This window comes from Macaca fascicularis, chromosome 2 (assembly GCF_037993035.2).
Source record: "Macaca fascicularis isolate 582-1 chromosome 2, T2T-MFA8v1.1".
NCBI lineage: Eukaryota > Metazoa > Chordata > Mammalia > Primates > Cercopithecidae > Macaca > Macaca fascicularis.
In genome coordinates this window covers 182,296,025-182,322,334 of record NC_088376.1, presented here as the reverse complement: position 1 = coordinate 182,322,334, position 26,310 = coordinate 182,296,025, and the positions used below count along the sequence as shown (strand labels likewise).

General features: G+C 35.1%; 2 protein-coding genes across 63 annotated transcripts in view; one reads left to right on the top strand and one right to left on the bottom strand.

The window, feature by feature from the left end:
* The window catches only part of TFG (trafficking from ER to golgi regulator), a 37,505-nt gene extending 15,804 nt beyond the window's left edge, over window positions 1-21,701 (top strand). For 4 of the 13 annotated variants that reach the window (XM_074033592.1, XM_074033593.1, XM_045385384.3 and 1 more), the window contains exons 4-9: window positions 1,448-1,594; window positions 5,075-5,239; window positions 9,111-9,251; window positions 17,541-17,639; window positions 20,130-20,170; window positions 20,893-21,701. In XM_074033592.1, coding sequence (XP_073889693.1) covers window positions 1,448-1,594; window positions 5,075-5,239; window positions 9,111-9,251; window positions 17,541-17,639; window positions 20,130-20,164 — 587 coding nt within the window. In that variant the 3' untranslated portion in view covers window positions 20,165-20,170; window positions 20,893-21,701. The remainder of the gene's footprint in view (window positions 1-1,447; window positions 1,595-5,074; window positions 5,240-9,110; window positions 9,252-17,540; window positions 17,640-20,129; window positions 20,171-20,892) is intronic. The other 9 variants (XM_074033588.1, XM_074033590.1, XM_005548294.4 and 6 more) reach the window with 3 other exon arrangements.
* Window positions 21,702-22,054: 353 nt separating this feature from the next.
* The window catches only part of ABI3BP (ABI family member 3 binding protein), a 244,211-nt gene continuing 239,955 nt past the window's right edge, over window positions 22,055-26,310 (bottom strand). For all 50 annotated transcript variants that reach the window (XM_005548290.4, XM_045385365.2, XM_065539257.1 and 47 more), the window contains 3 exons: window positions 25,451-25,612; window positions 24,234-24,356; window positions 22,055-23,282 (listed from right to left, as the gene is read on the bottom strand). In XM_005548290.4, the coding sequence (XP_005548347.3) occupies window positions 23,167-23,282; window positions 24,234-24,356; window positions 25,451-25,612 (401 nt within the window). In that variant the 3' untranslated portion in view covers window positions 22,055-23,166. The remainder of the gene's footprint in view (window positions 23,283-24,233; window positions 24,357-25,450; window positions 25,613-26,310) is intronic.

Here is a 26,310-nt window from a genome sequence, read left to right as displayed (position 1 = left end):
GGAAGCTGATAGTGCAGCCTTTGTCTGTTGCCAAAGGCCTGAGAGTCCCCTGAGAAGCTGCTAATACAAGCCCTAGAGTCCAGAGGCCAAAACTGGAGTCTCTTGTCCTGGAGTCTGATGTCCAAGGGCAGGAGGAGTGGAAGCAAGCATCTGGCATAGGAAGGAGAGCAAGCTAAAGACCCAACAAGCAAACTTCTTCTGCCTGTTTTGTCATAGCTGCGCTGGCAGCTGATCGGGTGGTGCCCACCAACACTAAAGATGGGTCTTCCTCTCCTGGTTCACTGATTCAAATGTCAATCTCCTCTGGTAACAAACACCCTCACAGACACACCTGGAAACAGTACTTTACCAATCATTTGGCGTTCCTCAATCCAATCAAGCTGACAACTAATATTAACTTAATTAATTTAAACTTAGTTAATTTAAACTTTTAATTGAATATAATTTGGAGCTTAGTGCTCTTAAACCCACTAAGTAGATAATAACAGATTATAGGCCATACTAGGCATGTAAGTGCAAGGTTCTTGAGACTAAAGCTGTAGTTGGTAAAGCAGTAGCAGTCACTCATATTAGCCAGGATAAAAGGTTGTTTGGTCATTTTTCTGGTGTGGTCAGCGTTCTTGTTTTTGTCTGAATTTTGACATGGTTATGGACTGTTGATCTATCACAGATGATAGTCTTCTGTGATGTTGGTGTTCTTTGAAATATTTATGTTCAACAGGAGAACACCACAGCCTACCTGTGAGTGCCAGGCCAGCCTCTAGCAACACTAAGGCCTATCTTACTATACCAGACCAGTTTCTGGCTGCTAGGAGCTATTTTTCTCCTCTAATATGGGAGAAAAAACAGTAATACCAAGTGAAAACCAATAATTAATTGATGTAGGTAGGAGATTGTATTGAACTTCATAGCTATGCAGGGAGTATGTGAATTACTGGTGAGTTTTTTTCTAAAAGCTTATAATTGGTGGTTTGATTTCGAAACATATTTAACAAAGAATTGCCCTGAACTTTTATTTTCACATAGATGGCCTTTTCTAATTAGGTGCTTCAGGAGTTTGTGTGTATGTATACTGGCAATGCATAAAGCATTTTAGTTTAATTTTCGAACTCCTGTCTTGGGGTTTGCAATCAGAGCCTTGTGTCACTTTTTTTTCTTTTCTTTTTAAAAATAACCTGAGTGTTGACAGTGTTTGTTGCTGAATGAAGGAATTCATTTTTTTCAGTCAACTGAAAATCATTTGGTCTGGCATCAAATCATTTGACTTTTTTCCCAAAATAAGTTATTAGCCATAGAGAATTCCTTTTTTTAAAAAAAGTTACTCCATGACATCAATATCTTGTTTTTGTTTTTTTAAAGGAATTGTATTTATTTTTCCTTGTTGCATATTATTAGTATACTTATTCATGAACTTCTAATTTTAAGCAAATAAATGTTTTTATTTCAGTTAATGGCCAGCCAAGACCCCTTGAATCAAGTCAGGTGAAATATCTCCGTCGAGAACTGATAGAACTTCGAAATAAAGTGAATCGTTTATTGGATAGCTTGGAACCACCTGGAGAACCTGGACCTTCCACCAATATTCCTGAAAATGGTAAACCCTGAATCCATTGTATTCTGATTTATTGTTCTTACGTCTTTTTGGAGGTTTGTAAAAACTCTTTTTAAGTAGGAGAAGGATGGCACCCCCAGTGTCACTCTTGTTCCTCTGCCTCTCTACTAGTATTTATGTCTGTGTTCCTAAACCTTGCTGTTCATCAAGATTACTAGGAGGTTTCATTATACCAATTCCTGGATCTCATCATAGACCTACTGGAGTTTAGGAACTGGAAATCCCATTTTTAAAGTGTTTTCTGGGTGATTCGTTCACAACTAGTCTTAGACTTTTGGATTTGTTACACAGGTCAGTTTTCAAATCCTCTTGACACATGACCCTTTTTAGTATAATAGGTAAGTAATGAACCTTGGGAATTGAAAATCATTTCATGAATATTACGTAGTGTTGGAAGTAGTTTCAACTAAAAATCACTTAGATTAGTAATATTCATTAAAAATGGTACATTGTAAAGTTGAAACACAATTTTTAATAATATTTAAAGAAAAACTTTTTTTCCCCCATTTTATAGATGACATGTACTATTTGTGTTAAGATAAAGCAAGAAGTATCGACATTTGGAACTGACATAATTTTGGGACCAAATGTATTTTAAAATGTGGACTGAAATTTAAGTATGTGTTATGACTTGAAAGTAGAGTTAAAAAACTGCTTTCTTCTTTTAAGATTCTTAGATGTTGCATTTAAAGAAAACTCATTATTTTTTACAACTTGTTTGCTTATAATTTTCATATGTTTAGAACTGTCCATATTGTGAAATTAATTAAAAAGAAGTCTGGTCTGGATGACTGCATGTAAAGGGCTTAACACAAGATAATTTTTGTGGATAAATGGCATGTATTCTGTTTTTGGCCATTAAATAATTTGGGAGTTTTTGTTTTCTGTGTTTATTTTAGTTACAGTTTAAATAAAGACGTATTTTCCATCATTACTCTCTTCCTGTCTTCTAATAATCATGTGGAATTATGTTAATGATAGATAGTTAATAAATATTTGGTGATTGATTGGTGATTTCTAGTTCCACTTCTATTTCAGAACATAATGGGACAATTTTTCTAGAAGAATTCATAGATGCTGACACAACATTTGCATATAATTTCAGGGGATTTAACCATCTGCAAAATATTAAGAAATGTAGATGAGAATTTAACCAGTATAGCCAGTACTGTTCAGAAATTAGCTACAGTGGCCCACATTCTACTCTCAGGAATGGATTTATGAATTTGTTGGTTTAGGTGAAACTTTTTCCTCACCTATTTCTAGCTACTGTTTATACTTCATTCTTTGTTTCTGTATTTTTATACATATTATTGTTAGCTTTTTACCTATGTTAACGTAAAAGATGTTAAAATTGGTTTCTTCTCTGCATCTTGGAAGTCATGCCATGTGTTGTTTTCTTGTATGGCCATCTTCTAGTTATTGTGTCCTGTCTGACGTATCTGATGATAAGATGATATAAGAATAATACAATCTGCATTTTATTTTTAGAGATAGTTCTAATTTTAAAAAACAAAAACAAAAAAAAGCGCCCTACATCAGAAACTGAAATCTAGTCCACAAAATGAAATTGCCAATCAGCTATCAGTGCTATTCAGAACCTGTGGATTACCCTCACCAAGAAACATGGCTGCCTGTGGTCTTCAGCTCTCTATTACAGTGGTTCTTGGATGCTTGTTTTCCTCCAAGAGGCAAATGGTGTGTAAACTACCTTAGATAGAAGATTGACCTGTTGGCAGTATCTCCAGCAGTTAATGGAGCAAGTAGTAGGACATATAGTGTGTTTCCTGATCGTTATAGTTTGTGATAAGTGAAAAGAGGCATAGGTAGTGAGATGTGAGGGGAAACAATTGGTAAGAGTGACGTGGTATGCTCTTGGGATTAGAGGAAGGAACTTGGTAGGGAAGGTAGATAACTGGTAGACGTGTTTTAAAGGAATAGTTCTAGGGGTTTTCCTTTTCCAAAAACTTAGAAAATATTAGGGTAGCCTGGAATGGTATGTTAGGAATGAATGAGCTGCCAGCCAGTGTGTGCTGTGGGTATTTATATTCCTTTAGCACTTAGTTTTTTTCAGAAGATACATTTTGTATTGATTACTGGGGTGATCTAAGAACAGATATTCATTTACTTACTTGGTAACAAAAGTGATAATCATTGTTCCTTAATTGAGTAAATGATTAACAACAGTCCTTTTGTTTACTTGTTCGTGTGTTTTGTTTGTTTTGATGTCTTTTGTATCTTGGACTTGGATTCCTATTTGTAAAATGTAGGTTATTCTTGAACTCTTTCTTTCGAAAGACAGTAGTATAAATGCCTGTGGAATATCTTAGTATCCTTAGAAGAAAAGCATGATTTTAAATTTAACCTGCTTATAATATTTAACATTTTGTTTTTTGTTGTTGTTGTTTTAAACATTTTATTATAGAAAAGTTTAAGTATATACGAAAGTAGACATTATAATGAATCCCATAAACCCACATACAATTTCAACAGTTACCAACTTATGGTATCATATAATTATGGTACACACACTTTCACCACTCCTGTTACCCAGACTGGAGTGCAGTGGTACGATCTCAGCTCACTACAAACTTCTCCTCCTGGGTTCAAGTGATTCTTGTGACTCAGCCTCCTGAGTAGCTGGGATTACAGGCATGCATCACTGTGCCTGGCTAATTTTTGTATTTTTGGTAGAGATGGGGTTTTGCTAGGCTGGTCTCGAGCTCCTGGCCTCAAGTGATCTACCCACCTTGGCCTCCCGCCGAGATTACAGACATGAGCTATCGCACCCGGCTCCCCTCCTGTATTATTTTGATGCAGATCCCATATACATCATTTTATCTGTAAGCATTTGAATAAGTATTTTAATAAGTAATACATATTAAAATAGAAGGTAGCAAATTCAAAAATGTTTTTAATGTGCTATTTATGGAAGATTATGAATTAATTATGGTTGGCTTGATTTCCATGTAATTTAGTAGTGGACCACTAGACAGTAAAAATGAAATGTTAAATTTGAGATTATAACTTTAGTTAAGTTTCTTTTTATAAAATAAAGCCTTAGTTCCTATAATTGTTATTTCCAGAGTGCCCAGTGGGTATCTGATACTAGGATATAGGTCATTGGGCTCCAAAAAAAAACCAAAACAGTAAAATGTTTCTCTTTATCCAGGAGCTTGTATTTTTTTCATCTAATATTTCTTATGAAAGGAGGTAAATAACTTTTTTGGAAAAGCTGTTGTTAATCTTCTGTTTCTTTTTGCCCTCTCCTCCCTGGTACTAGAAGTAAAAATACAAAAAAGTATAAAGAAAGTAAAATGATTTATAATCTTATATTCAGACATACTTAATATTCCAGACTATCGTTGTACACATACGTTATTTCCCTATCTTGTACGTTTAGGCCTTACCGAGTATAGATAAAAAGGAAACACGTTTTTGTTTATTCCTCTCTTCTTGCAGATACTGTGGATGGTAGGGAAGAAAAGCCTGCTTCTGATTCTTCTGGAAAACAGTCTACTCAGGTTATGGCAGCAAGTATGTCTGCTTTTGATCCTTTAAAAAACCAAGATGAAATCAATAAAAATGTTATGTCAGCGTTTGGCTTAACAGATGATCAGGTTTCAGGTAAGTTAGTTTCCAACTCCTTTATACCCTTCCTTTCCTTCATCTTTCCTTTCTTTCCTTTCGTTCTTTCTTTAATTGAAGAATAACTTGGATATGGTGAAGTGCACAAGTCTTAAGTGTTCTGTTTAACAAATTTTTACATATTTGTACACTTATGTAAAAGACTAACTAGATTAAGATGTAGATTATTTCCAATACTCAGAAAACTTTCTTATGTCCTCTCCCCAACAGTAGCACCCTCCCCCTTAAAGAATAACCACTGTTGGGTTCAAGTAAATTTTTGAAAGTAAAATTTAGAAAGTTTGCAAAAATCTGAACTATTTTATAATTTGATTAGTTGCAGTATTCGAATTATATTTGATTTGTCTTTTCTCTTAGAGAAATTGAAAATTATATGTAGATTTTCTGGTTAAATTGCTTGAGTATAGAGTGGATTTGTATATAAACAAATTTTTAACCTTAAAGCAGTACCTATATTGTTTTATTCTTTTTAACTTTTGGTTATAATTTCTTTATTATTTTTTCCCGCTTCTTTTTCTCTTTTCGGATTCTAATAACACATTAGAGAGCTTGATACTCTCTCATGGGTCGTTAAGGTTCATTTTTCTTCAGTCTTCTCTCTGTTCTTCAGGTTGGGTGATTTCTGTTGAACTCTTCAGGGTCACTGTGATTTCTAATATGCTGTTGAACCTTTCTAGTGAATTATTTAATTGTGCTTTCAGTTCTAGAATTTCCATTGAGTTTTTATAGTTTCTGTTTTTCTGTTGAGATTATTTGACATTCATTAAGACTACATTTTCCTTTAATTATTTGAATGTATTTATGTTTGATTCTTTAAAAATATTTAGAATAGCTGCTTTAAAATGTTTATCTGCAACATCTAACACTTGGACCCATTTGGAGTCAGTTTCTGTTGACCGGGTTCCTCTCCCCCACACACACTCCCCAACTCCCGTAGGGTCACATTTTTCTGTTTCTTTGCCTGTCTAATAGTGTTTGGTCGAAAACTAGACATTCTGGTTAATATGTTGTAGTGACTTGGGATTCTTTATATTCTTTTGAGGATCTGGCAGGGAGTTCATTTGTGTGGACTTTATCAATATAAATAACAAACAGAAAAGGGCTCTCTAAAAGAAAAAGGTATTTGGGAATAGAGCATTACATTGAAAATATGCATGCCATAGTAAACTGTGTGCATATTCAGTGAGGTAAAGTCAGACAAAATTTTTAAAGGAAAAATGAGAATACGTAATTGTTTTGAAATAATTATTGTTGGCTACGAAGATCATTAGCAAGAGTGATGCCAGTCTGAGGTTGGACAGGCAGTTTCTGGGCAGATGTCCTCACAGTCACAGAAGTATTGATTTATTTATTTTTGTAAAGTTGTGATGGCCTTTGTGTAGGCTTGTGGTTTTTGAACTCTTTTGTGATAGTTTTTCTAAGAATCCTCTCTTCATGGCCATATCAGAGTTTTTTATATTTTTTAACATTAATGACTTCATTTTGGTTTTGATAACTTTCACATACTCAAAACTACTCCTCCTTTCTCCCTATGGTGTATAGCAGCTGATATGTATGCTCAGTCCTTTCAGCTTGCTCCAGGTGCTGCTTTTTCTCTGAGCCTTCTTGAGATCTCCTCCTCCGCTCTCCCAGCCCTACAGTCAGCTGTGGATTTGGGCGGAGTATATATACCTAGATTTTGGGTCTTACCCTTTCAGTGGCACCCTCACTTCAGGGATTTTCCTCCTAAATCTTCAGCTGCTTGTCCAGCCATGAGGTGGTTAACACTGTGGTTTTCTGCCATTGGAGCTGCAGAGGTCAGCGCTTTTAATTCTTATCCATTCTAGTTTTATTGGGGTAAACTCTGGTTTCTGATTGACTTTCAGTTATTTCAAATAGTTTCTTTCGTTCATGTTTTTAGTTGTTACCTGGGGGAGAGTTTATCTGATGGATTTACTTTGCCTTTATCAGTAGTTGGAAATGTATACGGTGTATTCATTTTGTATTTCTTAGAGACTTTCATGGAATTACTCACTAAATAAAATTGTGTGAAAATCTGATGTGGTCAGACTTTTAAATTTTGATTTAAATGTACTGTATTCCAGGTAGAATAATATTAATATGATTCACATTATTTGAAGACCATTTTTCTCACAGCTTTGTGTGTTGAATTATAGTCGGAAAAACTGTACACATGGCCAGGATACTTTTGTAGTTCTTCAGGTGTGATGTGGTAAAAATATGGCTTATTACAATAATGAATGTGGCAATGGGAACGAGGGATAAAATATTACAAAGATGGAATGAACATTAACTGTCATAAATTACATATAAGGGAGGAAAGAGGAGCCAAAGTAACAAATACATATATATTTAGGCTAATAGGAAGAATGTGTAAATGTATTTATCTACATAGATATAAATTTAAGTAAAATGGTGGTAGATAGAAACCATCATCGATTTTATTCTGGCAATCATCAGTCTCTTGCATTACCACTATTATATCCTAGTTTAGGTTCTTGTTAATACTTGGACTGTCAGCTGTCAACTGTGCCTAATACTGTGGTAAGTTCTGGGGATACATCAGAGCAGAAGATAGAAGTTTGCCCTTAGAGAAATTAGTCTGCTGATAATAGCAAGTACTTATATGGAACTTTCTGAGTAGTAGTCACTTTTATAAGCTTTTGCTGTATAATTCCTTTTATAAGCCCATGCCATAAGCTCTTGTTAACTGATAATCCTCACAATAATCTTATGAAATAGGAATTAGTATATCCTTTGTACAGATGAGGAAACTGAGGCACAGAAAGAGATTATGTAACATCTCCAGAGTTACACAGCTAGTGAGTGACAGCACTAGGATTTGAACCTAGGTAGTCTAGCTCCAAAGCCTATGCTTTTAACTACTCTTCTGCATTGCTAAAGCAGAAAGAATTTAAAGGAATAAGACATATTTACATTGTCCTCAGAATCTCTTTTTTGACTGTCACAGCATTGGAACTGTAGTATATTCTCTCCATTCATTTCTGTGTTCATTATTTTGGAAGAATGACAGTGTCTCCATATGTAAGTTAGAGTGCTAGGCCTTGTGAGGCAGACAAAAACAATCAACGGTCAGGATCCCGGCCAAAAGACCGCAGAGGCTTTAAGAGTGAAAGGGGGAGCTGTTGAGAAATGCAAAGTAGAAGTCAGTATGGGTTAATAAAAGTAAACTAGATAGAAGTTCACTAGTGGAAAAGGTATTCATGAGTCAAGAAGGCTTGCTAGAAGTGTGGAATTATAATTGGATTTTAAATAATGTCATATTTAAATACGTGAATGTTATATTTAAATATATGGGGTATAGTGGAGAGAACAGTGATAAATGAAATAGAGGTCAAAAAATATTAGATATGTTATGGGAGTTGGTAGAAGTTAGTTTAGCTGAAAGGGAGACGTGTGAGAAGAGAAATTGTGAGAAATAATGTTTGGACCCTTAATGCCAAACTAGGGGGTTGAACTTAATTTATGGGCAGTGAAGACCCCTGGAAGAATGAAGTGATAATTTTGGTTGATGTGCAGAATACATTGCTTGGAGTAGGAGGATATTGGCGTTGCAGACATGAGTTTTGTTTTTTTGCAGGAAGAGGTTAAGACTCGGGAATATAGTACTTTACACTTTATAAGGAAGGACTTCCAGTTGTAGCTTTGGATTAACAGACTGGAACAAAGGGAAAAATAAAGTACATACATTTAATGTAAAAAGCCATATTTGTGGTTATATACTTATTCTATAGTATTTTTAGTATCTTTTAACCAAATGTATTCCTTGAGCTTACTGGGGGAAGGCCAGGTATTGGATACTAAACTGACTTTTTTTTTGACTATTCAGGGCCACCCAGTGCTCCTGCAGAAGATCGTTCAGGAACACCCGACAGCATTGCTTCCTCCTCCTCAGCAGCTCACCCACCAGGAGTTCAGCCGCAGCAACCACCATACACAGGAGCTCAGACACAAGCAGGTCAGATTGAAGGTAAAATAGAGTTTAGAACACATGTTTGGGAAAGTACATGTGTAGAAGTGTTTATTGCAGCATTGTTGTAAACACTTCATGTATTTAGTCGTGCCTTAAACGCAGGAAAAATTTTGATGTGCTGACAGATTTGATGTTTAAAAAACCAAATAGAACAATATGTCAGGTTTGTTTCCAATTAATGGAATGAAAAAAATACCTTAAAAAAGTGTTTCTATGAATATAGATAGAGTGAAAGACAGTCATTAGTCAGTGGTGACCCTCGGGGAGGGTAGTGAAGTTCAGACTGGTGATTTCACACTTTATTTTGTGTTATACTTACATGCTGTTTTATCTGCCTCCTTTCTTCAGCATCCGTGCATGATTTTTCTAATTTAAAAATATTTCTAAATAGAGGTAAAGGATAACTTTAGTTGTAGTGGATTTTTTGGGTAAGATTAGTAAGTAGCCTTTTATAATTTTGTAAATTTAGCAATATGTCTTTAATGGAATAAAAGCAGTGTATTTTAAGTCAGACTTTTTCTTCTGAAATAATCCATCCTTGGATATGCAATTTAGTCTCTCTGGGTTTTGATATTCTTTCACTGTAAAATGTGAAAATTGGACTAAACACAGTGGTTTCAAAAGAATGTCTTTAGTTCTGAATGAAATATAATTTGAAAGCTGTGTATTTAAAATAGGGGATTGAAGGGTAACAGACCTCAGACAGCAGGCACTAAGGTGCCTCGTTGAAAACCTTGGAGTTCTGCAGAGCGGGACTAAGTATTTACTTATCTCTAGGGTGCCTTCCAGATTAAATGTGGTTTTTGTGTTGCCTGGGCATGTTGGGACGTTTAAAACCACATTCCACTTCAGAACAAACACCAGGTGGCGCTCTAACTATTTGTTTAACGGGTCAGATAGTGGTATAATGTATTTCCAGCACCCAAAGCAAGTGATTAAAGTTATCAATCACATGAAAACAAAAACAAAACATAGGCTAAAATGAACTGACCACTTTTGGAATAGAATCCTATCCTGTGGTGATACTTTCGGAGTTACCTGGCTAGGTGTGGTGGCTCACGCCTATAATCCCAGCTCTTTGGGAGACTGAGCCAGGAGGATCACTTGAGCCCAGGAGTTTGTGACTAAGCTGGGTGACATAGTGAGACCCTGTCCCTACAAGTAAAAGAACGATTTAAAAAAGTTAGCCGTGTGCTATGGCATGTGCCTGTAGTTCCAGCTACTTGGGAAGCTGAAGTGGAAGAATTGGTTGCATTGTTGAGTTGAAGCAGTCTGGGCTGCAGTGAGCTGTGATCACTCCACTGCACTCCAGCCTGGGCAACAGAATGAGACCCTGTCTCAAAAACAAAGCCAAAAAAAAAAAAAAAAAAAAACAACAAAACTCCACAGCGTTGTCTCCTTGGATGAACACCAGTCATTATGGACTAGCAGGTGACATTTTGCTGATGAATCAGTGGTTTGTGAAGAATTTCTTATTAAGCCTTTTCTCAACCTACTTTAGTTAACTCCTCCTCTGCACCAAAATGCTACTGCCAAAACTAGAACAAACTAGAACTAAAGCAGATGTGGGCTGAAATAGACAAAAGCAGAGTATAGGTATGATGAGAGTTTAATGCCTACCTCAAGTGAACTAAAGATTTGTTTTTAAATAAATCCCATTTTAAGCAGTGTATACTGTGTACTGTGTAAGCAGTGTATACTGTGTACTGTGTAAGCAGTGTATACCGTGTACTGTGTAAGCAGTGTATACTGTGTACTGTGTAAGCAGTGTATACTGTGTACTGTGTAAGCAGTGTATACTGTGTACTGTGTAAGCAGTGTATACCGTGTACTGTGTAAGCAGTGTATAATGTGTACTGTGATACAGTGACAGTTGGAAGGATCATTGTACCAAATAATGTTTGCTGTTTATGTATAAATAAATGGGAATTAAGGCTCTACTAGCAATATCTAAACATACTATGAAGTGTTTGTTTTAATTGAGCATTTTCAAATAAGTAAAATTTTAAAAATGTGAAAGGACATACAGTGAAAATTTTCTCTCCCACCTCTGTCCACAGCAACCAAATTCCTTTTTCCAGAGATAGCAGATTAACACCGTTTATATGCATTTAATTCTTTTAAGTAATATTGTATACCTTGCTACAATTAACTGTTAGCTTACATTAAAACATACAATATGAAAATTGTGCAGTTAATACATGACATCGTTTAAACTATTAGTAACTGATCTAATTCTAGATCAGTGCTGTCCAAAAGAATTATGGTAGAAGCCACATGTAATTTTTCTATTTAGCTGCATTAGAAAAATATTTAAGAAAAGGTAACATTTTATTTAGTCTAATGTATCCAACGTGTAATCACTATTAAAAAGTTAATTTTTTGGTACTGTGTATTAGAAGTCTGGGATTTGACACCGATTCGGAACACTTCAAACAACAAACAACATATCACAATTCAGACAAGCCACATTTCAGGTGCTCAGTAGCCACATGTGGCTAGTGACTATTTTAAGAGCACAGCTTTAGATAAATATATTCATTATTTATAGATTCCCAGCATTAATTATAGGTTACTTTAATAAATACTTTTTGATGTATAATGAGTCTTTGACATTGCCAGTTATTTAGATCAACTACTGGTTATAATTTGGCAGAATTACCAACATAAAATGTATCACTTATAATTTATTAACATAGCAATCTCTTACAATGTGTAATAGTCCAAACTAAAATTAAGAATTCTGAGTTGTTACTTAACTCCCATAAAAGGGACCTTGGAACTGTGAATTTTATTCCAAATAAATATAGTCTTAATATGTTGTTCAGTTAAAAGGATCAACAAGATACTGAGCATTATTTAAAAAACCAAAAGGGATAATGTTACCCTTCTTCATATAAAGCCAGTGCCTGTTACTGGAAGACTGTGTGATGTTGCCAGAAATGTAACTGGTAAGGAGAAGAACGCTAAAAATCATCAGAGACCATATTGCTGTTTGACAAACTGAAAAAATGAAAAAGCATATAATTAAAATCCGTAAAATCATATGCCAATATAATGAAAAGCTGAGTAGACTTTATTATGTAAATATTGAAACATACATAGAATAATCAACTCTTCATGTAGTCACGTGGCTTCAACATTTACCAATATTTGGCATTATTTTTTCATCATTTTTCCCCACTGCACCCCTTTTAATTTGCTGGAGTAGTTTAAATCAAATTATGAACAGCTTATTATACTCAGCTATTTCAGTATGTATGTCTAACTGATAATCTTCTTTTTAATATAACCACCATGCTGTTATTTAACAGTGATTCTTTTTTATTTTTAATTGAGACAGGGTGTCACTCTGTTGCCCAGGTTGGAGTGCACAGGCTTGATGATAGCTCGCTGCAACTTCAACAGTGATTCTTAATGTCGACACGTACTAGTCTATATTTGAATTTCCCTAATTGTTTCAAGAAAATTGACTTGTTCAAATTAGGGGCCTAACAAGGTTCACACTTTGCATTTGTTAATGTGTCTTGAGTCATTTTTTCTTACAGCTATCCCTTACGTTTCCAAAGTCAAAACTATGTGTATTACGTATTACTGTGTAACTATTATCCCAAAACGTAGATGCTTAGACAACAAAAGTTTATTATCTCATACAGTTTTAGACAGATATCCGGGAATGGTTTAGCTGGGTGATTTTGGCTCAGCATCTCTCATGAGGTTGCAATTAAAAATGGCTGCTGGAGTTATAGTCATCTGAAGCTTAACCAGAGCTGGAGGATTCAGTTCTTTACCATTTGGACTTCTCCATAGGGCTGCTTGGGTGACCTCATGACATGACAGCTTCACCAGAATGAGCAATCAGAAGAGAATGAGGTAGAAGATACCTGTCTTTTATAGCCTGTCCTCAGAAATGTCACTATCATTTCTGCAATATTCTCTTGGTATACAGGTCAGCCCTATTCAGTATGTGAGGGACTACACAAGGGAGCAGATACTCATGTGCTTGTTGCTTATTCTTTGGTCATTTTTGTATTGTGGAGTCAAATCTTTCTAATTTCTAAGAATGTAAATGATACTAACCCATTGTCATGAATGCTATTCATGTGCAGAAGCCCGTGAGGGGCATCATAGAGGTTGGCTATTCTGTGTAATAAATAATTCCCAGAAGTCTTACCGTTACTCTTTGCTTCATCCTGTTCTCTTTTACCCCTTAATTTTTGTTATTACTTTTTACTTTGGCATTGATTCTTTTTGAAAATACACATAAAACATAGCTTATATATAGTCGTGCACTGTATAACAACATTTCAGTCAACAGTGGACTGCATATATGATAGTGGTTTCATAAGATGGTAATGGAGCTGAAAAATTTGTTGCCTAGTGATGTGTAGCCATCACAATGTAGCACACAGTATTACTTAGGTGTTTGTGGTGATTCTCGTGTACACAGACTTACTGCCAGTCATATAAAAGTGTAGCTCACATAATTATGGGTAGTACCTAATACTTGATAATGATAATAGGTGACTGACTTACTCGTTTGTGTATTTACTATACTATATTTTTAAATCATTAGAGTGTACTCATACTTAATTAAAAAAACAAAGCTGTAGAACCAGGCCCAGATAGGTCCTTCAGAAGGTATTCTGGAAGAGGGCATTGTTATCATAGGAGGTGACAGCTCCATGGATGTTCTTGACCCTGAAGACCTTCCAGTGGGACAGGATATGGAGGTGGAAAATAGTGATATCAATGATCCTGATGCTGTATAGGCCTAGGCTAATGTGTATGTTTGTGTCATAATGTTTTTCTAAATGTTTAAAAAAGTAAAAGAAAATTTAAAATTAAAAGAATAGAAAAAAGCTTTTAGAATAAGGATATAAAGGATAAATATTTTTGTATAGCAGCACAATGTATTTTAAGCTAAAGTGTTAAAAAAAAGAGTTAAATTAAGTTTAAAAAAGTAAAAAGATTACCGTAAGCTAAGGTTAATTTATTGAAGAAATGGAATTTAAAAAAATAAATGTAGTATAGCCTAAGTGTGTAGTGTTTGTAAATCTTCAGTAGTGCACAGTAATGTTCTGGGCCTTCACGTTCACTCAACACAAGTACCTCACTCGGAGCAACTTTTAATCCTACAAGCTCCAGTCGTGGTAAGTGCCCTAGACGGTTATACCATTTTTTATCTTTTTTGCCATATTTTCACTGTACTTTTTTATGTTTTGATATGTTTAGATACACAAATAATTACCATGTGTTAGAATTGCCTCAGTATTCAGTACAGGAACATGCTGTACAGGTTTGTAGTCTGGTGTGTACCATATAGCCTAGCTATGTAGTAGGCTGTATATATCTAGGTTTGTGTAAGTATGCTATATGATGTTTGTACAGTGACACAATTTTCAGAACCTACTCTTGTCATTAAGCAATGCATGACCGTATTTTTTATTACTCAAAACATTGCTTACTATAAACAATGTCTGCATTTTGCTTTCTTCATATATCCTGTAGATCTCTCAAGTATGTGAAGAAGTTCATCCTTTTTCTTTTTTTAAACAATTAAACACACTTCTTAAATTAATTTTCAGAATACTGTGACAGTCCCATTTGGACTTGAATGAGGTGGGTTTAAAGTAAGTACCGTAAATCCTCACTTAACATTGTTGATAGGTTCTTGGAAACTGTAACTTTAAGTGAGACGAAGGAAACTAACTTTAAGTGAGACGAAGTATGAGGAAGTCAGTTCTAGTAAAGGTTAATTGATATGAGTAAGTTGAGTTCCTACAGCATATTTTTGATCACAAAAATACCCCCAGACTTCTAGGTAAAGACTAAAAACAAATGTGAGTTATAGATACATTGAAGAAAGATTAATAAAAACAAATAAGATAATGATTTATGCGGTTACTCCAGTTCAGGGTTGTGGGTGGCTGAGATCTGTCACAGCAGCTCAGTAGCAAAATGGGGACCAACCCTGACAGGATGCTGTTCTATCGCAGGATACACTTGCAACCACACACATACCCAGAGTCACTCAGACTGAGATCATTTAGACATGCTAAGTAACCCAACATACACATATTTGGGATGTGGGAGGAAAATGAAGTGCCCAGAGAAAACCCACGCAGACTTGGGGAGAATGTGCAAACTCCACACAGAACAAGTAACCTGGGAATCATTTTTTTTTCCTTCTCAGTGTTTTAACGAAACAGTGTCGAACAAAAGATGTTATTTGAGGATCTGCTATAAAAGGAATATTGTGTAGAGATATAATAAACCTCTGAAATTTTTAGGGATTTTTTCAAAATCAATTTATAGCAGTTTATGAAAACATGCAAAAAAAAAAAAAAAAAAAGCTTTATGAAGCGTTGTACCCTATACATTTTTAGTGAGGGGAATAACTACGTTTTTGACCAGGAGTTCCTTACTCGTTGATGACCACAGTCTACTACTATATGGAGCCTTAATCTCAGCCTTTTTTGTTGATGCCCAAGTTAATATTTATATTATTTTGTTCCTGGGATAATATATGCAAAATGACTTTATAAACTAAAGCTTTGGAGTTACGCCTGAGTTCCAGTGATGGTTCTTAGCTCTTGATGTTTCTGTTCTTAGCTATTGACCGCAGGTAAGTTGCTTAATTTTTCTGTATCTGAGATAGGGAATACTAATTTGGTTGAATTTTTAAAAATATATTTATTGACTGTTGCTTATTTTTTTTATTGTGGAGTTAAGCCTTCTAATTTTGAAGAATTAGAGTTCATTGTTGTGTGCTATACATATTTATTCCCCTTCTGTACCTGCTTGCCTTTTTATTTTAGATTCTGATCACTTCTATTCCAGAAGTTAGTTATGAAGTACAATCTAGGATTAAGGTGGTATCTAAATTTGATTAATTTCTGTGCTACGTTTTATGCTGTTAGTCTAAATCAATAGGAAAGCATTTAAGAAACTTTTGTGAGGATTTCTTTTTTTTTTTTTTTTCTTGTCATATTTGGGAATAGGTTAAATAGCTTAAAATAGTTGAGCTGATTTTAATTTTTGTTCTGTTTTTATTATAAAGAAACATTTACTAGTAAATAAGCTGGATATAAACATAATTGTATCTCCTTTAGTGCTACCCAGTGGGCAGCACTTAGACACGTTTAGGGCTGAGCAGCTAGTATAATAGAGTGGACTCCATCTCATTTTCTAAGCCTGTGAGTCCTAGCTGCCTACTGCAGCTCAATTTGAGTGGCAGTTGATATAATGCCTTTTTTTTTTTTTTTCTTCCACTTCTGCAGTAAGTATCTGGTTTGCTCATAGTCTTTTGATTAATAGGTAGTTTGAATGTTTTTCAAAGGAATCAGCCAACATACATGTGATTATTTTAAAGATTTAAATACTAGATAGATACTAAATGCAAGGTTATTGCTACTAGATATTACATCTAGTTAAATTAACCAATGTGAAATAATTGAGAGGTAGAGATAATAAAGACATAAACCAATCTTTGCTTGAAAATCACAGGTATAGGTACAGATTGTGAGGACAGAAAAATAAAAAATAGAAAATCATGGGTAATAAGGGTCTAAAAGGTTTCTTCATAGGAGCAGTGATTGTTGACCTTAAATAGGACAAATAGGACTCCATGTTCAAGAACACATCACCCGTGTTAAAAAGGTCTGCTATTATTCAATAGTGCAATGAAGAACCATTTAGGCTTTATTAGAGTCCACATTATTGGCTAAAGATGTTGGAAATTCATAGAAAATCAAACTTGACAGATTTCAGAAGTGTCTTGCAGCTCTGGAACAAAAGATGTCATGTAGTTCCTTGCTACCGAAGAGTTTGTTCATATGGTAATAGAGGTCCAAACCTTACAGGGCAAATACAGTGCTTTAGGAAGGACTCAGATGATAGTAATGGTATTTGTCCCTTTTCTCATTTTATTTACTGATTTTCAACTCACTTGGCTTTTAATGAACATTAGCGTTACTTATCTGTTGGCAGCTGAGTTGGAAAACATTTGTTTTTCTAGACTTTATGAAATGGTAGCCACTGGTGTTGCACTTAATGTTTGTTGCCAGTTAGTTCTCTGCAGTTAGTCCACAGCAGAGAAATCACACTTCTAAAATGGTTCCTTCTCTTCGTAGACATTTAAAGGTGAACAGATACTTTCTTGTATATTATTACTCTGTTTGGATGGAGAGAGAATGTATATGTATCTTAAAAATATTTCTCTTTGCCACATTAAACATGTCTTGTTTTCTTGTGTGTGTGTGTGTGTGTGTTTTTCTTTTTCAGGTCAGATGTACCAACAGTACCAGCAACAGGCCGGCTATGGTGCGCAGCAGCCGCAGGCTCCACCTCAGCAGCCTCAACAGTATGGTATTCAGTATTCAGGTGAGCAGGTGTTGAAAGGGAGTTGGCTCATGGCTTTTTGTTTCTGTACTCATTAAACTTTAAGCTCTTCTTAATTCCTTGATTTGTAGTACATTGACATAATAGGTATTAAGTTTTTATTTAGGGGAAACAACATTTGTTTTATTTATTTAAAAATATTTTACATTAATATCTATTGTAAATCAACATTTCAATTTTCTGGTGGGCAAATAAAACTTACAGTAGATGATTCTGCAGTAACTTGTAGTATAAAAATTTTTTAATACAAAGCTGTCTCTTACTAACGTGATCAGTTTATCTCTTAGGCAACTTAGTGCAAGTTTTCCCCTCCCCTCCACCCCTCCATTTATATGTAACACGTAATTCCAGTGTACTCTTAGTACCTGTAGAAATATGAACAGTTGATTCATACATGGAAAGGTGATCTTATTTAAGAGCTAAATTAAGCTACTTAGATTTTAAAATCTCTTGCAAGTATGTAGGAATACCAGAAAGAGGCCATACAGATAAAATCGTATAAAATGTAATTCAGGCAACTAAGAACATTGTTTAGTTGTTTTAAATAAGCATCCTATTTTGTTTGTGTTTTACCATCTGTCCGCCGAAGATTATATGTATCTAAGTATAAATATTAATGTAACTTTGGCTATAATTCCAGTATTTGTTACATTCATGTCAGAGAGAGTTTGTGTCCAATGCTTGTGTTACAGCCGAAGATTGAAGTATCAGAATTTCAACTGTAATTAAAAATAATTTATGCAAGTTGAATCTTGTCTAAATTTTATGGAGTTTTGTGGTATCAGCTAGAGCAGGAGTCAGTAAAGTATAGCCCACAGGCCAAATCGGGACTGTTGCCTGTTTTTTTTGAATAAAGTTTTATTGGAACACACTTCTGCTTTTATTTTTATATTCTCTACTGCTGCTTGGTCACTAGAATGGCAGAGTTGAGTAGTTGCAACAGAAGACCATGTGACCCACAAAGCCTAAAATATTTACTGTCTGGCTCTTTACAGAAAAGTTTGCTGACTCCTGACCTAGACCGTAACATTCTGTCATTAATTAAAGTTTGAAATATTTTAGCACAAATAATTTTATTTAGATCTTATTTGCTGTGGAGTGACTTAACCTGTAGCTACTTGTTTTTAATTGTATGAAATGTATAGAACTTAAGTTTGGAATATATCAGGAGGAAGGTTATTTTTAGGATGCAGTTCTTTTAAAAAAAAATCAGTGTTACAAATTATGTGATTTATAGAAAGAATAGCAGAACTGAAGAGATTTAGTTGTCATTTAATCTCAGGGGATTTCGGCCCTCACTGTGCTTTAGAATCACCTGGGGGAGGCTTTGTGTAGGGGCTGCATTCCCAGAGATTTTTGAATTTCATTTGATTGGGTGTGGGACTCAGGCTTTTGCATTTTATAAATGAGGCAACTAGTTTTCAAAGAGATTGTGACTTGTCAAAGCACATATAGCCATTCAGTGGAGGGAGCTGGACCAGTTCAGTATTTCCCTGTATCATTCTGCATTCTACAACCTAGACTGGAGTTGGCAGACTTCTTCCATAAAAGGCTAGATGTCCTGTGTATTCAAAAAAACCCCACATAATTTCCATATTTCCATTTTTTGCTATTTCTGATGTCCTTCACCTAAAGTTATTATTTTGGAGGAATGGAAGGGAGACCACACACAAACACACACACACACACAGAGTGATAGAAGCATTGCCACATTATGTTCAAGAGACTGGTGGGCTGCTAATGAAATCTTCAGCCTATAGGGTTATTCCCTCCCCTAAGCAATAATTAAGGATCAGATTACTTCCAGGCCCAGTTAAAAAAACAATTTAGATTTCGGGTGCCAGGATGAAAAGGCACTTTTCTTTTTTCTCGCAGTCTTAAAATGAATAGGCATTTTCAGTATAAAGCTGAATCCATCTGTTTCTCCAAAACCTTATAGTGAAAATGTAAGTTTTATGTAGAGGATAGGAGAAATTGTATGACATTCAGAATTTTTTATGAATTGGTTTTAGGTCAGTGTTCAGATGCTACCGTGAGTTAAATGGGTTAAAGATACTTGATTTTCTTAAGAACTAAGGTTGCTCTTAATAAATTTAGTCAGGGTCTTCACTCTGAGTAAAATTTAGGTTTTTCAAATTATGATCTTTGTATTTCTGATCCTACTAGTCTATTAACTTGAATTTGATTGAGAGATATGGAAATAGTCAACTAAATACTCTGCTTGGAGACTAAGAGGTGGTGGTGGTAACATTGGACCATCTTTGACACTGTTGGTTTGCCAGTTTCCCTCTGACCTTTTCCAGTTTTGTTCATGGACTATGTCATAAAGGTTTCTTTCATGAGTAAATTTTGAACCCAGGTTCAAGGTGAGTTCAGAATATACTCAAATTCATTCAATCCTTTTTTTTTTTTAATGCAGGGTTGTACATATTTTAATAATTTTCTTATGTATCTGGTATTTAATGCTGACAGGATTCCAGTCAATGGAGAGGTTTCATTGCAAGTAGCTGCAGGTGTGTTTCATGGTAGAGATAAAAGTTTTCAGTGAAGCCGACTTTTATTGTAAAAAAAATTCCATCCTAGTAAATAATGAATATAGATGTTGCTTTTTATGGGGCAATATGGTGTGCTTTTTATGTGTTATGCTGTACTGCTAAGTCAAAATTTTGAGTCGTAAAGGCAAAAAGCATCAGATACCAAATCTAAAAGAAATGAAAGATTGTAAAGATTGTGAAAATGGTACTTTGTATTTATTCTTAATGGCTTAGTTTTTATAGAGTGAGCAAAATTTAAAGCACCTAATTAGTACAATAAGATATATTTATAGTATTATTTCATATAAAAATGTTCATTCTCCACAATGTGTTTTTATTTGATACTGTTAAGTAGGTCTCCCCTGAAAACCTGGTTAATGACTATTTAGCTTTCCCATTTTTGATCTTCCTAGAAAGTATAATAATTCTTTTATCATTTGAGCATCTGTTCTAGGAATTATGCTATGGCAGGAATTTGCTCTCAGGGATTATGTCTCAGAGGGTTTAAAAAATTGTGTAGAGAATGCCTCTTTGATAACTACTTGGTCTTGAAATATTATTTGATGGAATCTACCACTCTGCTTGTTACATACATATTTATTAAATTTCTCACCATTTTTGGTCCACCTAACAGTAAGACTAATTCTTTGGAAAAGTTTTACTAAAAGATAAGATACATGTTGTTTATTTTGCCTTTTCAGCAAGCTATAGTCAGCAGACTGGACCCCAACAACCTCAGCAGTTCCAGGGATATGGCCAGCAACCAACTTCCCAGGCACCAGCTCCTGCCTTTTCTGGTCAGCCTCAACAACTGCCTGCTCAGCCGCCACAGCAGTACCAGGCGAGCAATTATCCTGCACAAACTTACACTGCCCAAACTTCTCAGCCTACTAATTATACTGTGGCTCCTGCCTCTCAACCTGGAATGGCTCCAAGCCAACCTGGAGCCTATCAACCAAGACCAGGTTTTACTTCACTTCCTGGAAGTACCATGACCCCTCCTCCAAGTGGGCCTAATCCTTATGCACGTAACCGTCCTCCCTTTGGTCAGGGCTATACCCAACCTGGACCTGGTTATCGATAAGGAGGCTCACCTACACCAGTTAATGTAGCTGCTAGCTGTTGGCCTCCCAAAAGACTCCAGTACTATTTTAATTTGTATTGAAGTTCAGAAATTTAAAAAGCAGAGCATTTTTAATGATATCATTGTTGCTGTTAATTGAAAGTATAATTTGCTGGAACAGAAAGACCAAAATGAAAGTTTTTTCCTCCCTGCTTAAAAATGTAGCAGCTTCTTAGTTACTTTGGAACACTACTCTTACGTGTATAAAGTGATTGACTTTCTAGCTTCCTTTGTCCAGAGGATATTAAAATGCTAGGGTGAGGTTTAGCCATCTTACTTGCCTTTTTACTATTAACATGATGTACTAAAGTAGAGCCCTTGGAGAATACAACAAGATATTATGTATAAAATGTAACACTGATAGGTTAATAAAGGTGATTGAATCCATTAGTGGTCTTCAAATTTAATTTAGTCATCAACATTATGTGAAAAAACAATTTTTCAGAAGTCCTTATTGGTGTTTGGTCTTAAAATGAAGTATAAACATTTTGACATTTTAACTTACAGATTTCCATTCAGAGAAAACAGTGCCATTTGTTTTTTGTCCTTCCTTTGAAAAAAAAATGCATTGGTAATCGTTGGTTTAAAATGAACTTTATTACTTCATAGGATGAAAGGTTAATTTAGGACAAAAACAATAGATATGATGGGGGTTTGGTAGAGCCTGGATAACTTTGTGATTTTCCTTAGGGTATAGTTAACATACCGATGAACCATTCAGAAATAAAAAAAACTCAATCTTAAAAAAAATTACATCTCTTTATTGCAGAATTTATACTTACTTGAAAAATACAAAATGTAGCATTGATAAGATTGAAGCATGTTGAAAGGTAAGTACAGGGAAAGGTCCTTTCAGAATGACTGCAACAGTGCAGCAAGGATTCCCATTCCCCGCCTAAAGGAAAATACCTTTTTAATAGAAATGAGTCAGATTTTTATTACAGATTGAATTAAACAGTTACAAAGACATTCTCTGATACATTCATTCATAGAGGTCTTAACATATAAATACATAGTAAATGTCCTATAAAATGGTAGGCGATCTCATCGTGCATTATTTTTGTGCTCAGACTTCACATTCAGTCTGTACATACAGCTTGATTAGAATCATAAAAACAATATGAAGACAATTGCATAAAGGGATAGTTTGACAAAGCATATTCAGATATTGTAACATTTATGGTATGTAAAAATGTATCTTTTGAAACAATATATTAGACTTCATTTTTAGCTGAAATGAAATTTACTGATTCAGTCTTTTTAAGAATTTGTGGATGTTTAAAGGAAATGTATATTAGCATGAATGTGTAACTCTTAAAATCCTCCACAAAGCTATTCAGCTGTTGCTAAAAAATGGAAGTTTAAATATAAATGTGAAAATTCGGACCTTTTTTCCCCAGATATATATGCTGAAGATAATTTGATCCAATAAGTTAAACTAAGTAGAGATTTATGGAATTAACTCGTCAATAGGAAGAGTACACATCAATAAAAGTAAATATTTTTTAAAAGTATATACCTTTTTTGATGTTAATTTTGTTATAAAAGTATCTCAAAACATCATTACAACAGTGTGATAAATAATATACAAACGATCTCTTAAAATACCATGAATAGGGAGCCAGCTTCCCCAAAAATGTTATTCTGTTAACATCAATATTTTGCTTTCTTAAAATGACTTTGTAAAACCTGATAAATACTCTCAGCAATCTTTTCTAATAATAAACATCTAGTATTGCTATTAGATTGTAGACTTTTATACATAGTAAACAAAATAGCTTTGAATGAATGTGACATAGTATTTTCAATGATTTTGTTTGCCATGATGAAACAGAAGGTAACTTTGCAGCATCTACCATTTTCCAGGAATTGTAGTCCCACATTCATACCACTGAACATAATTGATTTGGGTGTGACCACCTATTTCTCCAAATTGGACAGGTTCCTGGCGAACTGCTCTGAAATAACCTGAGAGAGAAAGTAGTTTCATTTTAATAGCTGCTGTATTATATTTTTGCCCTCATAGCTTATAGATTGAAGGATGTCATTGAATAGCTGAAGGCTAATCTTAGTGAAGCGAGGTAATTTAGAAAACAGAGAGCAAGAAGCTCTGGTGTTTTTTCCTGAGGTGTAGTCATGGTTGGCAAAATGGGCACCTGAGAAATTGTTGACATTTGCCATGTCAGGTTAGGAGGGATGGTTGGTAGGGACAGTTTCACTGCCCATTAATGTGTTCACAGAATTTAATAGGTCATCTTTTAGTATTGTTGGTATTTTTAAGTGCCCGTGAACAAAATGTGTTACTGAAAAATCGAATCAAATAGTTTATTTAGAGAACCTCCAGGTGATTCCGGACTAATAGGAACAATTAATTTACCCTCTTCTGCACTGCTTAGACAAGGATTAATTTTAAGTCTTATTCAGTCCTCATTACACAGCTTGGTGCCAATGGGTCTTTAGCAGTTTACAGAGGTTATTCATTTCCCACAGAATTATTCTATTTTAATTATATTTATACAGTTACTTGCAAGGTAAGTACTATTTTTTCCATTTACGGTAGCAGTAAATTTTTTTTTTTTCTTAAGGAAATAATAATGCAAGTGCACTCAGTATGACAAAACCCGTAACATTAATACATGAATGATTTAAGTTTGGGAAACTGCTTTTTTGTGGCTGTTTTTGCAAGTTTAGATTTTCTTGAAGTAGAATGCATTTATATTATGTCTGTCTAATTTCCCTTGGCTCCAAGTTTCTAAGCTGAGAAACTTACATTGAAGTCTTCATTTTTTCCTAGATATGTGATATGTGGAGCAGTAGTACTATAGAATTCTTCTTAAATTGATTGCTTTCCTCAGCTTGATTTCTTTCTGGGTTAATCTGTAAAACTCTGTTGCTTATGAGGAGGATCAGAAAACATACCTTCTTTGATTGGTAACTGGTCAGAAGTGAGTTGCTGCCCGGTGCGTCCATCTAAAAATGAATCCACAAACTGGCAGTGATCTTCTCCATGACCCCTCTGATCGCCTATGTTATAAAATTTTCCTGAAGAACCAGAAATTAAAAGGATAAAGTATTACTTACTTTCTTTGAAATGTGACAATTCTGAAATCATTACTGTTTTTGTACTTTCTCCCCTCATTCTCTATTACCCTAGTTCAAACCAACAATGTCTCTTGCCTACCTGTATTCTTCCTCCCCTCCCCTTATCAGAGATTAGTGATCTTTTAAAAATGCATGTCAGATGTTTGTTTTCTCCATAAATTTCTCCAGCAGTCTCCCATTATACTCAGAATAAAATCCAAAGTTCTTACCTGATTTCAAAGCTCCACATGATTTCACACCTGCCTGCCCCTCCACTTACTAAGTCTGGGCCATACTAGTGGAACTGGCCAGGTGTATTCTGCCTTAGGCCTTTGACCTCTTTCCTCTAGACCCTTGTGTGGTTAGTTCCTTCCCAGTTTTCTCCTTAGCTTAGTGCTAACTTGTTAGGCCTTCACCTTTTTGAAAATGTTCTTTACCTCTATGAAATGTTTACTTATTTACGTATTATTTATCTCTTCTTACCAAGGAAAGAAAGGAGAGGTAAGCTATAGGAAAGTAGGAAGTACCTTTTATGCTGCTTTGTGTGCAGCACCTAGAAGAGTTGAATGACTGAAAAAATATCTACTTTTTTATGTTAGGGCCAGCCTTATTCATTAAAAATTTTTACTCTATGAATATAGAAAATTATAACCTATTGGGCATGGAGCAGGGGGTTGTAGCTCTTCTAGCATCTTGAAGATGTTATATTCGTTCCATGGTTATCGTTAGATTTAGTCACTTTATTGTCAATAGGCTTTTTATCCCTGGATGGTTGTAACAAAATGGAGTTTGACCATGGTTAGTGAATGTACATTCCAGTTTGCCATGATGGCACTGTTTTATAATTGCATTTTTATTATTTACCTTCTAATAGCATGTCTTAAATCCTTGTTTTCTAGGAATGATAACCATTTCCATAACATTTTGCTCAGAGGAAAACTTGTGTTTACAGCACCCGTTAGTGCCTGAAACTCTTTAAGAAAAGACCAAGTTGTACAATGCTGCAAAACATTCCCATAAGTTAAGGGCTGAAAACAGCTGGTAGCCCTGCTTACCTGTGAGGGAGTCGCTCAAGTAAATCTTGTATCTGAGAGAGTTGCACAGCTGCACTCCTACAAATTTTTTATACCATGTCCTTTTGACATACTGTTTGCCCTTACACTCTGAGTAAGAGTCTGAATCAAAGGGTCTTTCAGTCCAGATGGCATCTCTTCCTGCTACGTAAGGAAAACAGTTTGAGTTTAGTATCTGACTCTTGGGTCAGATACTTTAAGAATAATCAGTTTGCAGAATTTGTCAACTTGCTGATACCTTTTTTTCCCCCCATGCTAAATATTGGAGCCAAAAATAGTAGAAGGATTTAAACAAGTAAACCCCAGAATAAGTTTCTGTCAATAGATCAATCTGAGAGCAGTATGTTAAGGTGTTTAGGTGTTGAATAGCCTCTGCAGAGCTAGATGTAGGCAGTGTCATTTAGGAGGAAATTTAGGTTTCTTTTTTGTAGCATGTTATAAAATTTAGACAACTGCTTTAATATGACTTGTTACTAAAAGTGGAAATGAGGGTGTTATATTTTCTTTTCTTTTTTTTTGAGACAGGATCTCACTCTGTTGCCCAAGCGGGATCATGGCTCACTGTAGCATTAACCCCCTGGGCTCAAGCGAACATCCCACCTCAGCCTCCCAAGTAGCTAGGACCACAGGCGTGCATCATCATGCCTAGCTAATTTTTTATTGGTAAATGTTTTGTAGAGAGGGAGTCTCATCATACTGCCAGGCTGGTCTCCTACGCCTGGGCTCAAGCAATTCTCCCACCTCAGCTTCTGAGTGCTGGGATTACACTGGCTATTTTATTAAATAATAATAAGCCTGGCGCATGAGTGAAAGCAAATTTCAAAATGTCCAACTTGTTCCCA